Source organism: Haliotis cracherodii, unplaced genomic scaffold (genome assembly GCF_022045235.1).
Source record: "Haliotis cracherodii isolate W230 unplaced genomic scaffold, xgHalCrac1.p SCAF_9, whole genome shotgun sequence".
Lineage (NCBI taxonomy): Eukaryota > Metazoa > Mollusca > Gastropoda > Lepetellida > Haliotidae > Haliotis > Haliotis cracherodii.
In genome coordinates this window covers 25,001,468-25,016,798 of record NW_027266343.1, presented here as the reverse complement: position 1 = coordinate 25,016,798, position 15,331 = coordinate 25,001,468, and the positions used below count along the sequence as shown (strand labels likewise).

General features: G+C 38.4%; 1 protein-coding gene across 6 annotated transcripts in view; it reads right to left on the bottom strand.

The window, feature by feature from the left end:
- The window catches only part of LOC139452295 (SH3 and PX domain-containing protein 2B-like), a 291,496-nt gene that overhangs the window by 263,523 nt on the left and 12,642 nt on the right, over positions 1 to 15,331 (bottom strand). For 3 of the 6 annotated variants that reach the window (XM_071233713.1, XM_071233712.1, XM_071233711.1), the window contains exons 3-5: positions 10,238 to 10,300; positions 9,282 to 9,362; positions 8,096 to 8,218 (exon numbers count right to left, since the gene is read on the bottom strand). In XM_071233713.1, the coding sequence (XP_071089814.1) occupies positions 8,096 to 8,218; positions 9,282 to 9,362; positions 10,238 to 10,300 (267 nt within the window). The remainder of the gene's footprint in view (positions 1 to 8,095; positions 8,219 to 9,281; positions 9,363 to 10,237; positions 10,301 to 15,331) is intronic. The other 3 variants (XM_071233716.1, XM_071233715.1, XM_071233717.1) reach the window with 3 other exon arrangements.

Sequence of the window (15,331 nt, the reverse complement as noted above, 5' to 3'; positions counted from 1 at the left end):
GACTTTGAATTCAGATTAGGGATATTCTTGGGTGAGCCACCCCTACACATATGTTTATTGTATGTCAGTATTAAGTAATTAACAGCACAGCAGTATTCAGCATTTCAGAATTCTGATGTCGGAATTAAGGATTTTTTTTCTTGGGCATCGCACCCACAATATCTGGGCAAGCTCCGTCAAAGACACGGGAAGAGCACCCATTGTACTGAAAAGGGCAATAGTACCCACAAGTACCGTTTGAGTCACGCGGTAAAGCTAGACTCCTGGTTTCAAATTTCTTTATGCGAAATATTTGCTGAGATGTTTAATTTGTACTTTTTATGACATTACTCATTATCATTATGCGGTACTGAGTCACTCCTGAATTCAAAGAACCTTCTGTGATATATTTATTGAATCTGTGAAAAGCGGTAATTACCTTGTAGTGAAATTGCACATTATAAAGATCACTTGGTTAGTTTTCAAACTGGCACTTAATCAAATTGGCTAGATGACCACTTTCATACCGTCATTGCATAGGTATATTGTTGCACAAGAATTTCAACGATATCATGAATTCATCTAACTGATTTTGTTCACATTTTGCACTATTGTTTCCGTTGGTGAAAAAGTTCATACATATCAATTTGGACTTGTCAAAGCTTGGGGTCCAAGCTTCACGGAACGGAGGGAAGTTGTCATAGCGACTGATTTATGACTACCATTGTCTGCAGTACATTTGACTTCAAGGGCAATTTACCCTGTAGCCATGTCTCCTTAACTTAATTGCCATTACGTTTTAGGCGCTAATCCCCGTTGTTAATCCTCACCAACATTTCATTGTATTTTGACTGTCAGTCAGCCTGGACTACCATATCACTTCCCTTTAACTACTGCTTTTATAGTATGGCATTTATTGCCCTAATTGATCATCCCATGAACTGTGTTTGTTAATCACGCCCATATGTCCAAAGCAACGTCGTTGTCTCTTTGTCTGTCCATTGTTGTTCATTACTATATATGTGCTACCATTACATAGTTACTGGGGTGTTAGTCAGGCTTGGTATTCCGAGTGCTGGCATAGGGACGACCTCGAGCAGGATATGCTGCTCGTAGGAAACGCCCTGAGGTGAGCTGGAGCTCCGTTCACCTCTTGTACGCCTGAGCTGGAAAGTCTGCTCATTGCTGTGTTTGTGTTGTCAGAGCAGGTATTCCGCTCATTGTGCAATTGTTGTTTATTGTTTACATGTTGTGCATAAAGCGTTCCGGGACAGTGATGTCGATTTTGTCCTTTATTCCCCCAAGAGCTAATTCCCCGTCAACACATGCACGTTGACAACTAATTATCATGGAACTGTTCTGGGTGAACAATACCTTCCAAATGACGTGCTGGTTTTCTTGGGGAATTAGTCAGCAAAGAGCCAGAGTCACAGGAGACTAATCACAATTTTATTTACAAGAACAATTAACAATTTACAATTTATGCTTAGATAATAACTGAGGGTGCCACAGAGAGTCGGTACACACTCTGGGCTGTGGGAGAGAGGTCTGCTTGGTAAGAGAGTCAAACCCCTTCTCTGCTAGAACTTGGCTACAGTATGTATTTAATGAAAGTTTGAACAATAGAAAGGAATGTGATTGGTTGATACACGATTGGTTGTGTCCTATGCTAAATGGATGGCTGGACAGAGGGGAATACTAAATCCTGTTTATCCTGTTGGACTGGCACTAATCTTGTTGACATATTTACTGGATGCTTTGAAAGAGATTAGGGTGTCACTATAGATGAGCTTGTGTGGGGCTAATCCTTAATGCCCTATAGACGAGCTTGTATGGGGGCTAATCCTTAATGCACTATAGACGAGCTTGTATGGGGCTAATCCTTAATGAGTCTTAATTGAAGTAATGTTATTCTAATATACCCCGGTAGGTGATGACAGATATAATTAAATAAATATCCTTTGTCTGGGAGATGGGATCTTGATACCTTAGGCTAGCAACCATCTAAAAAGCTATAACTGAAACTACTGATATTTTATATATGCATTTTACCTGATGATAATTATTACTTGCTAAACTATAATTATATGAAATGGTGTATAAATATTACACCATGATAACTCATAAAAGCACTTGATGTAGATCTAATTATTATAAGATAACTTAGTATAAATGTTAACCATGATATTAATATAAAAATGGGTGATTTTGAACTTAAGGACTTAAATCAAAGTACCTTAGATGATCCGAATCGAACCGAAGAGGGTACTGATGAACTCAGGCTTAGTAGTATTAACGATGAAATTTTACAATCAACTGTCAATGATTATTACGATACCTTAAAAGAAGAAAAAAAGTATGTTATCCTAATAGGTCGTGACTATTCAAAGTTTATGCTAGATAGTAAAGGAATATTGCGACTGCGTGACACTCCGCATATTGATCTTATGCATTATAGTACTCTTAAGCCCCTAGCCTTGTCTACTATAGCTGGTAAATATAGCCGCGAGTTTGTTCGTGATAAATTAGGTTTTGTAGAATACGGACGACCTCCCGCGAAGATTACTAAGGTTATTAAGACTGTGCAGACTAAACTCGATAATACAGATAATTTGGAAGCAGCCTCGAACGTGGCCTCGAACGGACTCGGAGAAATCTTGGATACCTACCATGATCTTCAGTTACATTTATCACCAAGTGGTCAAGTTTAGGGAATTACAAGGTCTTGACAAGACAATGCAAACAATGCGGGGAGAACTCAACAATAATATGGCCAGGCTATCCGAACTCGACAAGGATATAGCTAAAGAGAAAACAAAACAGGTGGGCGATGAGTTCAGTAGACGCAGCGTAGCGGAAAGAATACGTGACTTTGAAGACGAAAGGTCGGCCCGCCTCGAAGCGGCTTCCAGTAATAGAGAGGCACTTCGTGCGCAAATCAGTAGAATTCGAGAAACTATTGATCGAGTCCTCAACGATGACACTACACTGGCCGATAAAATTAAAACATTGTTCAGAGAACAGGGAATAATAATTACCAGTATTTTAACCGCGTTGGGATTTATTATATCGACTTTGACTCTCTCATTAACAGGTGGCAGTACAGGTGGTAGTACACCGCCCACACCGCCTAACGATAAAAACGGGATAAAAGAGTGGATAAAAAAGCATTTAAAGGCATTAGATTCAGCACTGGGAAAGCTTGCTGAGAAAGCCGCGGACGCACTTCCCGGTATAATAGGGAGTGTTGTTTCCTGGCTATTGAATTTATTAGCTAAGACCACCACTTGGCTTAGTCAAAACTTGTGGGGGCTGATCGTAGCAATTGCAGGGCTGTTGTATGTATTCACTAAGAACTATTTAACCAAATCAGTTCGCTTAGAACTATTTAACCAAATCATGAGTAAACCAACCGAGACTCCACCCACTACAAGCGCTGTTTTTTCATCGATATGTTGTTGATTTTTAGCTGCAATATGCGGTGGTACTTGAGCATCAGTAGATGTTTGTGAAACATGTGGTGTTTGTGGCTTGACTATTCCCGTTTCGCCCGTGATTGTTTGAGTTATTAATTTGACATTCATATCTGAATTTATACCTGGTTTTTGTTGATCTGTAGCGATAACAATTTTATTATTATAGCCTATCACTTGACCGATCTTAAGTTCCATATCACTCGGAGACATGTATAGTCCCGGTGCATAAACAAAGTCCACTTTGGATTGAGCGTACTGTAATGCATCTTGAAAACGCTTTATAGACGATGGTATGTCAACTGGTGAATTAATGGCGTCCTCCACGTTTGAGACAAACTTTTTTTGCACATCGAGCGCCGTCCCAGAACCGATGATTCCCGTTCGTGTTTGCGATTGCGCTCCGAGAATTGCCCATACATAAGTTCTTATCGATTCATTAACTCTTTCAAATCCTGGGTTAGTAAAATTATTTTCCGTTTTATCATTAAGAAATTCATTCCAAGCGTCCCCAGGTGGTTGCTCAACCTTTTGGATGGTGAAAGCAACACCACCCTTAAAGTTCATACGATCATCTCTCCACTCGTTACTCGAGAGAGCAAAGCTCGGAAGGAGCCGACCCCTTTTCAGTAAATCATCACTGACTTCTTTAACAGAGTGTGCACCAGCGTATGGAATACCTAGACCATGGTTAACTCCACTCAGATGCCAATCTTTACTCGTAGAAACATTAAATTCATTACAAATACGTTTGAATGCCTTCTTATCGTACTGATTATTTTGTGGAATTCCACGCTCGATCCTGCAGTAATGGAGCATTAATTTCTTTAAGTATACGTCTAATCTGATAGTACATGTGAAATGTTATAACAGACTTATTCAGTTCAAATCCTGGAGCATAAAGAGATACGCCACATCCCGTTGTGGCACACCATACGGCAAAGTTTAACTGATTCTGCCAAAATTGCATCGGATTGTGAAACCAATCGTGAACAATTTTATCGCTAGTTGCCGTGACCCTGTACTTTTCAAAGATATCAGGGAATTTAACGAAAAATTCAGCACCAGAGGCAGTTACTATAATCGATTGATTAGTAATGTATCTCGATTTCATATTTAAGTTATGATATAGTATCATTGTACATTTAATATGTATGTTACACTCCCGGGAATAACAAATGGTCAGTCTATTCAACTGCTTCATACTATCGATAACTCGGATGGACAACTCGAAGTAGCTATCTGTGATGTAACGTATTACCCACGGTGGACCAATATAAATGCTGCGAGAGGTTATGATAATGAGACAGAAATAAATGGTAAAAAATACATTATACCTGATGGGTATAACAGCCTATGCTCACTCAATGATGATTTTTTTAAGACTAATGGAATAAGTCTAACACAAAATGAGTCGAATGGGTTACTAATTTTAAACGCTGGAAAAAAGGATGTAAAGCTTTACGAGAACTTAGCATACACACTTGGATGGAGAGGAGAAATAACAGTACTCAAGACATCAGATCAGGGACTCAATTTACCCGATTTAGTTCCCTATAAAGAGTTGTGCATCCATCTTGATCAAATCAGTACGACGGATAATATTCAACAAGAAAGTCCTTCAACTCTACTCAGAAGTGTTCCAGTGAAAGATGAAAAATATAATAGTGGTAGAACGGAATCTTTCTCAACATTACAATATAAAAAATTAAAGCGGGGTATTATTTCAGACATCAAAATTTCTGTATTAGATGTAAAACACCAACCTGTACATATAGAATACTTAAGTGTAACACTCCATATTATAAATAATGGTTGATTCCATATTTAAGTTATGATATAGTATCATTGTATATTTGATATGTATGTTACACTCCTGGGAATAACAAATAGTCAGTCTATTCAACTGCTTCGTACTATCGATAACTCGGATGGACAACTCGAAGTCGCTCTATGCGATGTAACGTATTACCAGAGGTGGACCAATATAAATGCTGCAAAAGATAATAATAGGATAATGCTATTATCCGCACGTGGTACTGTCAAATCCATTACTATACCTGATGGGTATTACAGCGTAAGCTCACTCAATGATGAAATTTTTAAGCCTAATGGAGCTAGTCTCACACAAAATGAGGCGACTGGGACAGTGAAATTAGACACTGGAAATCCAAATATAATTTTATTGGAACAATCAGCTACATGGGAATTTAGTCGCTTAATTGGCATACATCGGGATGTTAAATTACCTGATTTAGTTCCCTATAAAGAGTTGTGTATCCATCTTGATCAAATAAGCACGACAGATAATATTCAACTAGAGAGTCCTTCAACTCTTGCTCAGAAGTGTTCCAGTGAAAAATGAAAAATACATTAGTGGCAGAACGGAATCTTTCTCGTTATTACAATATAAAAAATTGAAGCGGGGTATTATTTCAGACCTCAAAATTTCTGTATTAGATGTAAAACACCAACCTGTACATATAGGATACTTAAGTGTAACACTCCATATTATAAATAATGGTTGATGCATCAGGCCCTGGAACGCTCACACAATGTAATACAATTGTGCTTTCCGATCTCGGAGACACAGAAGGATTCGGTAAACCCGGTAGCAATGGTAAGTTATACGCTTTACACTTACACAATAATGTATACAAGCGGAAAGAAGTTATATTCCCGGAAAATCTAGAAGATTTAAGCGATATCGACGTTAGTAGACTCCTTAAAACCACTCCGTACAATATTATTTACAACAGTGAGAATAAATTGACTATGGTCGAAGCAAACATCAAGTGGCTACTGAATATCGTCATTACCCCACCTTATGTGATGATGGGTAAGGGACATAATTTAACTAAGATAATAAATGGTGGTATCATACTCGCGGCCTATATCCCGTCAAAACGAAAAAGTGTGTTAGTCACTCCCCTGCCAGAAAAAACAGGTCATATGTTATATAGTCGTCCGGCAATCCAAAATGTTAGTTTAAATTTGATTGCTGAATTCGATGATATTAAAGTTAACTTGGAGTGCAATACCTAATATTTCTACACTTATTATTGAAGTCTTGTTCGGAGATGCACCGGTAGATGCCTTCGAAATATTACCAGGTCTATCGATTAAATGGCTCAAGAAACGCGAGCGTCATAAAACATCGAATAGAGAAGGATAGGGAGTTTAGACTTGGATTGTATAAAAAGTATCGCAGAGCCCTGAATGCTCTGGACGGAGTTGACACCGCGCTTGTAGCAGCTGGCATGGGACTCGGTGTAGCAGGTGTCGGTTTACTATCAACTATAATCGCCGCGCATATCGTGCTCGGCATGGAAATAACCGCTGGAGTCTCGGGACTGGCAGGAATAGCGATAAAATTCATTTCTCGTAGGTTGCAAAAGAAAGCATTAAAACACAATAGTATTCGGATACTCGCCGAAGCAAAGTTGAACAGCATTGAGGATCATATTTCGACAGCAATGGTTGATTGTAAGATATCCGAAGATGAGTTTCGTTTAGTGCTGTCGGAACTCACCAAATACAATGAAATGAAGCAGGAGATTCGATCAAAATCTCATAAGACCAGTGGTATTAGCGAGGACGAGAAAAAAAGTTCATAGAACAGGGGAGGCAACAAGCGCGTCAATTATTCCGTCCCAAAACCAAAGAACTGGTTGGAGATTAAAAATAGATTGCTTACTATCGTTAGATCACATTTAGACAAATGCTTACATAAATATATAATAATGGAGACAACAATCGAAAAAGCTATTAAATGGAGAGAATTACCACAAGGTTTTTATTATATCAGTGATGTGAAACCAACCAAATACGGTTATCAATTGTTTTTTATCAATTTACAAGAAGAGTGTAGTTATATAGTCTGGTCTCCTAGTAAAATGAACGAAGAACTTAATAAAAATGTTGAATATCGCTTTATCAATAAAAATAATGAAGAATATTTTTATTACCATTTAGGCTCATCTAAAGAAATGATTGGCCCCAGGTATTGGTGAGCTAAAGCCAATTTAACTTAATCTCATGACTATCGTTAAATCGCATAATCATTTTGGCATAAAAAATGCCATCTGTAGTAGCAGTATAGGTATATGAATCTGGCTCCAGTGGAAGTGGTCCAGAACCCCCATTACCTATAAAAATTTATATCATTGGCTCCAGGTGGTGGTGAGCTAGAGCCAATTTAACTTGATCTCATGACTATCGTTGAATCACATAATCATTTTGGCATAAAAAATTCCCCCTGTAGTGGTGGTATAGGTATATGAATCTGGCTCCAGGGGAAGTGGTCCAGAACCCCCATTACCTATACTACTCCATCATTTGTGATGTTGAATAAAGATATCTCAAAACAGTACAACACCTACTCATCTAAAAAGAGTACGTAACACTGAGAATACCATGTCAACAAATCCATACAGAAGTACACAAATTAATCTTAATCCTTGCATGTAAATCTTTGAATCATGCAGAGTCTCTCATGAAATGCGGTTAGGTGATCGGTCCCCAACAAGCCCTGAGGCTCGTCCCTCGGTATATACCCTCTACCGCATCACAGTTACACTAGCCTGTCAGCTCCAAGAAAGAGAATGATGTGTCAAAGGGTGTCAGGTGATCAAACCACTTACATCACGATGCATGGGATTGTAGTGCATGACCCATTTGTTTGGGTGGTGACTCTGGTGATGTGAGGTGGCGTTTGGGCGAAATGGTTTTAGAAGCTGGAAACTTTGTTTCAGGATGTTTTCACACTAGGACCGCAAGAAGAAGAAAGAAATGCATGGTGTGAGATAGGATAAGCATAAAAATATCAAATTTAATGTAAAATGGTGATGTCAAGTTGGTGACAATTCGGAACTATGTGTGCATATAATTCTTACGCCCAAGATGGCAGAGAATTTTGGAACAGAAACCCCCGCCCAATACCCAGGTTCAACCTTTGGAAATTATAATCGCCAACAGTCAACTCGACATTCACTCTAGCAAATTTGGAGGTATACCATTTTTTATTTCTTTTCGACCACCTATATTAAATCTAAAGTCCAAATTTTCAGAAACCAACTGAAAACAAAAAAATGGCCTGAGATATATTTTCACACTCAATGCTGTTAGTTTGAGCCTGTGCCAGTACATGTGTCTTTGCTATCTCTATTGCTGGTGTGTTGGTGTTAGTTTTTATTGCCTTCACTGATTAGTACGTATACTCACTCATGTGCTTTTGTTCCAAAAACAGTTCTATCTCTAAGTTAGTCAGATATTTACGATCCCTCACAAAAAGCTTGAGTTCAGTGATAAGTTTACTTATGACCCCATGTAGTGTTTCTTAACTTCTTGGGGAATGCCCAACGACACCAGTATCAACATTATTTCAACATTTATTGTGACCATGTGTGATTTACATGGAAGGCACCATTCCTGTAACAAGAACAAGGTGTTGATTTGGTAAAGTGACAATGTACAGAGCTGCTAAATATAACAGGCATAGCAATAATTACACTGAGGGCATAATGCAGGGCAAATGCAGTGCTGGGCAAAGAGCCTCATCTCTCAAAAAATAAACAATATTCAAAGATTGCTACAGTGTTTGAGATCCATTTATATCTTTGGAAATTTTGCTCGCAATGTGATTATTGTCAGTGGGATGCCTTTGATGGCATTTTCGAAACTATAGTATCAACGAAGACAGAGTTGAGATGCTTGATAAATGTTACTAGCATCTGTACCGAAACATCAAATTGCAAGAATAAAGAGGCTGAAATTCGTAACTCAGCTGTGTTTTCATCAATTTCAGTGTGGTAGGGGATAATACAATACCTGTAGATCAAAGAAACGACTGTATCTCCTGTAGATAACATGCTGACCACCCTCTGACCAAGTAACATGGATGACATACACCTGTAAAGAAACAATCATACATATTTACTGACATCCTTCTACGCCTATAGTGGCAAAAACAGATGCAACATTTAGACAATTTCTGCTGTTTATATTGTAGCATACAAAATAACTGAGTATGGTTTTACTAACAATTATTCTATGTGCTTCTATGATGAGTTGTGTGAGGGTCCCTTCCTTCCAAATCACAATATTAATTGTCTTTCAATACACCAGTCAATACTGTCATTTGGTCTATATGGTAGTTTGGGGCAGATTCGTGGGTAAACCGACCGTGGGCAATATGACATCATCGCAAAATGACCTGATGTCTTGACTGACAACCCAAGTAGGTTTGATCCATTGTAGGGTTAAGTTCATGAAGTCTATTGATTCCTACATGGGTGATCAACCTTTTTTGCATGAGATCCCGAGTATAACTCATGATGGTTGGTTTGAAATCGTTGTACGGGATAATGAGTGGAGATAACGGTAAGTCAAGAACTGCTTTAGATGCAGCATAGGCTTTTAAGTTACCTGCTATCCTACATGACTTGGAAACCAGCCAAAGACAATGTCACATTGGCCAGTAGAAAGATCACTAAAATGTACTTAAATGTCTAGGGTTATGGGATGATTTGAGGTTACACTTTTAAGTGCCTGAAGGCAAGATAATGAATCTGAAAAGATGATGAAATGTTTAGACTGGTTTTGTTGTTTAATATAGGTCAAAGCTGTTAAGACAGCTTTGGTCTCAGCAGAAAAGACTGAACTATTATCTGGGATTATCGAGGAGATAGTTCTGGATCCAATGATGGTGGCACTTGCAACTTTGCCGCCATCCTTGGACCCGTCTATAAAAATGTTCGCAATTGGTAAAATAATTGTTGACAAACCAAAGAATTTGTTCCGGACTTTTTGAGATGGGTTAGAGTGCGGTCTATCTCTGGCTTCAACATCTGCAAGGGAGGAGAAGACAGAAGTCTGTAGCGTGATATAGTGTTTAGATCTATTTTAGCTGCAGTGATGTGTGGTTGAATTCTGATTCCAAGTGGAACCAGATGTGACAAATGTGTAATGTGAGGTAATAGATTGTTGACATGCATGTAACGATATATTAAAGTATTGATGCATTTAGGTATTGATGTTGTGATGTATTAATGTTCTGATGTTGATGCTATGATGTATTGATATATAATGGATTTAGAATACCTTTGGACACTCCGGCACATGCCAATTTCATAGCGACAATGTCCCGCAAGAGGTGCCTACATTTGATGGCATTGGTACAAGCAAACTATACTCAACAACAAAAGTTCCTGTGACACCAATATTTTAGTGTATTTTTCAAACAAGTAAAGTTTGGTTGTCAATATTGTAGTACATGTATGGAATCAAGTCACAAAAACGCAACTGCTACAGAAAGGCATGTATTCCATGCAAAAGTTTACTTTTATGCAAGCCCCATGCATTTCAATGGGTATAAAAACATGTGCGTTAACGGGATTCCATATGCATTGTTAAGCATTGTGCTGACAACAACCACTCAGAAAAACAACAAAATAATGCAATTATTCAACATTACGAAATGCCATGCCGGTCCGAAAATGAGCGTCTGCATGCCATTGGTATGCTTGAAACAGGATCGAGTCAACGTGATGTTGCAAGACAATTTAACATCCACAGAAACAGCATTTGGTGTTTATGGCAACGTTGGCAACAGACGAATGCAGTCAGAGACCATCCTCGAAGTGGCAGGCCACACATAACCAATAATCGACAAACAACTGTATTCGAACAACACACCTATGAAATCGATTCCAGCCAGCAACAGTGACTGCAAGAAGCATCCCTGACCTTCGACAAATATCTTCACAAACCGTACGTCGTCGCCTCAGATGTGCAGGGATTGTTGCCAGAAGACCCGCCATCGGTCCCATTTTGACAGGAAACCACCGTCAAGCACGTCTACAGTGGTGCAGACAGCGTCTACGCTGACGGCCATGCAGTGGGGACAAGTTCTATTCACTGACGAGTCTCGTTTTCACCTAAGCCACAGCGATGGACGGATTCGAGTGTACCGACGTCGAGGTGAACGATATGTCAATCATTGTGTCATGGAAGAAGATCAGTTCGGGGGCGGCAGCGTTATGGTATGCGGTGGGATTACAGCAAGACAGAGGACCCGTTTGATAGTGGTAGAGGGAAATCTCAATGGACAGTGGTACCGGGACGAGATCATCAGCAGTGGTATAGGTAATGAGGGTTCTGGACCACTTCCACTGGAGCAAGATTTATATACCTATACTGCTACTACAGGTGGCATTTTTTATGTCAAAATGATTATGCGATTCAACGATAGTCATGAGATTAAGTTAAATTGGCTTTAGCTCACCAATACCTGGGGCCAATCATTTCTTTAGATGAGCCTAAATGGTAATAAAAATATTCTTTATTATTTTTATTGATAAAGCGATATTCAACATTTTTATTAAGTTCTTCGTTCATTTTACTAGGAGACCAGACTATATAACTACACTCTTCTTGGAAATTGATAAGAAACAATTGATAACCGTATTTGGTTGGTTAGACATCACTGATATAATAAAAACCTTGTGGTAATTCTCTCCATTTAATAGCTTTTTCGATTGTTGTCTCCATTATTATATATTTATGTAAGCATTTGTCTAAATGTGATCTAACGATAGTAAGCAATCTATTTTTAATCTCCAACCAGTTCTTTGGTTTTGGCACGGAATAATTGACGCGCTTGTTGCCTCCCCTGTTCTATGAACTTTTTTTCTTGTCTTCCCTAATACCACTGTTCTTACGAGAATTGGATCGAATCTCCTGCTTCATTTCATTGTATTTGGTGAGTTCCGACAGCACTAAACGAAACTCATCTTCGGATATCTTACAATCGACCATTGCTGTCGAAATATGATCCTCAATGCTGTTCAACTTTGCTTCGGCGAGTATCCGAATACTAACGTGTTTTAATGCTTTCTTTTGCAACCTACGAGAAATGAATTTTATCGCTATTCCTGCCAGTCCCGAGACTCCAGCCGCTATTTCCATGCCGAGCACGATATGCGCGGCGATTATAGTTGATAATAAAGCAACACCTGCTACACCGAGTCCCATGCCAGCTGCTACAAGCGCGGTGTCAACTCCGTCCAGAGCATTCAGGGCTCTGCGATACTTTTTATACAATCCAAGTCTAAACTCCCTCTCCTTCTTCTTTGATGTTTTATGTCGCTTATTTGATGTAATCAAAATCCATCAACAGTTTCAATCTTTTCAGATGCCTCAATGAGCGCGGGATATAAACTCATAGTGTATATTACGGTCATACAATAGTCTTTAATTGGTCTTGCTTAAATGTTTTGAGAGTATACATCAACCTTATCAAATGTATATTATACGGCAAGAATACAGTCACTTTTGATAATTTGGACCCCCTCGAGGGTTGCAACGGATGATGCTCCGATAAGAATCTTACTGCAACGTTGACGCTCGTGTTTCTTGAGCCATTTAATCGATGATAGACCTGGTAATATTTCGAAGGCATCTAGCGGTGCATCTCCGAACAAGACTTCAATAATAAGCGTAGAAATATTAGGTATTGCACTCAAGTTAACTTTAATATCACTGAATTCTGTAACCAAATTTAAACTAACATTTTGGATTGCCGGACAACTTAATAACATATGACCTGGGTCTTCTGGCAGGGGAGAGACTAACACACTTTTTCGATTTGACTGGATAGTACGATGCCACTATTTATTATCCTCGTTAAATTATGTCCCTTTACCATCATCACATACGGTGGGGGATTGACGATATTCAATAGCCACTCGATTTTTGCGTCGACCATAGTCCATTTTTTATCGTCGTTGCGAGTAATATTGTACGAAGTGTTTTTAAGGAGTCTACTAACATCGACATCGCTTAAATCTTCTAGATTACCCGTGAATGTAACTTCTTTCTGCTTGTATACATTATCGTGTAAGTGTAAAGCGTATAACTTACCATTGCTACCGGGTTTATCGAATCCTTCTGTGTCTCCGAGATCGGAAAGCACAATTGTATTACATTTTCTGAGCGTTCCAGGGCCTGATGCATCAACCATTATTTATAATATGGAGTGTTACACTTAAGTATCCTATATGTACAGGTTGGTGTTTTACATCTAATACAGAAATTTTGAGGTCCGAAATAATACCCCACTTTAATTTGTTAGATTGAAATAGTGAGAAAGATTCTGTTCTACCGCTATTATATTTTTCATTTTTCACTGGAATAGATCTGAGCAGAGTTGAAGGACTTTCTAGTTGAATATTATCCGTCGTGCTTATTTGATCAAGATGGATGCACAACTCTTTATAGGGAACTAAATCGGGCAAATTAACCCCCTGACCTGAATCTTGTATATTGTGCCAATTAAGCGTGCAAATCCAAGTGTAATTGATAAGTCCAATAAAATCATTGCTGCCTTTTCTCCAGTGTCTAATTTCAGTAACCCATTCGACTCATTTTGTGTTAGACTAAGTCCATTAGGCTTCAAAATTTCATCATTGATTGAGCATACCCTGTAATACCCATCAGGTATAGTAATTATTTCGGGAAAACTAACTCCATCAGCTATATGTATCTTATTATTTTCTTTCGCAGCACTTATATTGGTCTACTGAGGGTAATACGTTACATCGCATAGAGCTACTTTGAGTTGTCCATCCGAGTTATCAATAGTATGAAGCAGTTCAATAGACTGACCATTTGTTATTCCCGGGAGTGTAACATACATATTAAATATACAATGATACTATATCACAACTTAAATATTGAATCAACCATTATTTATAATATGGAGTGTTACACTTAAGTATCCTATATGTACAGGTTGGTGTTTTACATCTAATACAGAAATTTTGAGGTCTGAAATAATACCCTGCTTTAATTTTTTATATTGTAATGTTGAGAAAGATTCCGTTCTACCGCTATTATATTTTTCATTTTTCACTGGAACAGATCTGAGCAGAGTTGAAGGACTTTCTTGTTGAATATTATCCGTCGTACTGATTTGATCAAGATGGATGCACAACTCTTTATAGGGAACTAAATCGGGCAGTGTATCTCCATCAAATGTTGACCTGAATATTGTTATAATTCCGTGTGTAAATCCAAGTGTAGCTGATAAGTTCCCTAAAATCCGTACACCTTTTTCTCCAGTGTTGATTTTCACTGTCCCATTCGACTCATCTTGTGTTAGACTAATTCCATTAGGCTTAAAAATTTCATCATTGAGTGAGCATACGCTGTAATACCCATCAGGTATAATAATGAATTTTTCAATAATATTTTTTTCATCTAATATCCATATCTTATGATTACCTCTCACAGCACTTATATTGGTCCACCGCGGGTAATACGTTACATCACAGATGGCGACTTCGAGCTGACCATCCGAGTTATCGATAGTATGAAGCAGTTCAATAGACTGACCATTTGCTATTCCCGGGAGTGTAACATACATATTAAATATACAATGATACTATATCATAACTTAAATATGAAATCGAGATACATTACTAATCAATCGATTATAGTAACTGCCTCTGGTGCTGAATTTATCGTTAAATTCCCAGATATCTTTGAAAAGTACAGTCACGGCAACTAGCGATAAAATGGTGCACGATTGGTTTCACAATCCGATGCAATTTTGGCAAAATCAGTTAAACTTTGCCATATGGTGTGCCACAACGGGATGTGGCGTATCTCTTTATTCCCCAGGATTTGAACTAAATAAGTCTGTTATAACATTTCACGTGAACTATCAGATTAGACGTATACTTAAAGAAATTAGTGCTCCATTACGCTGGATCCAGCGTGGAATTCCACAAATAATAATTATGATAAGACGGTCTTGAGCGTATTTGTAATGAATTTAATGTTTCTACGAGTAAAGATTGGCGCATTAAAGGAGCAAA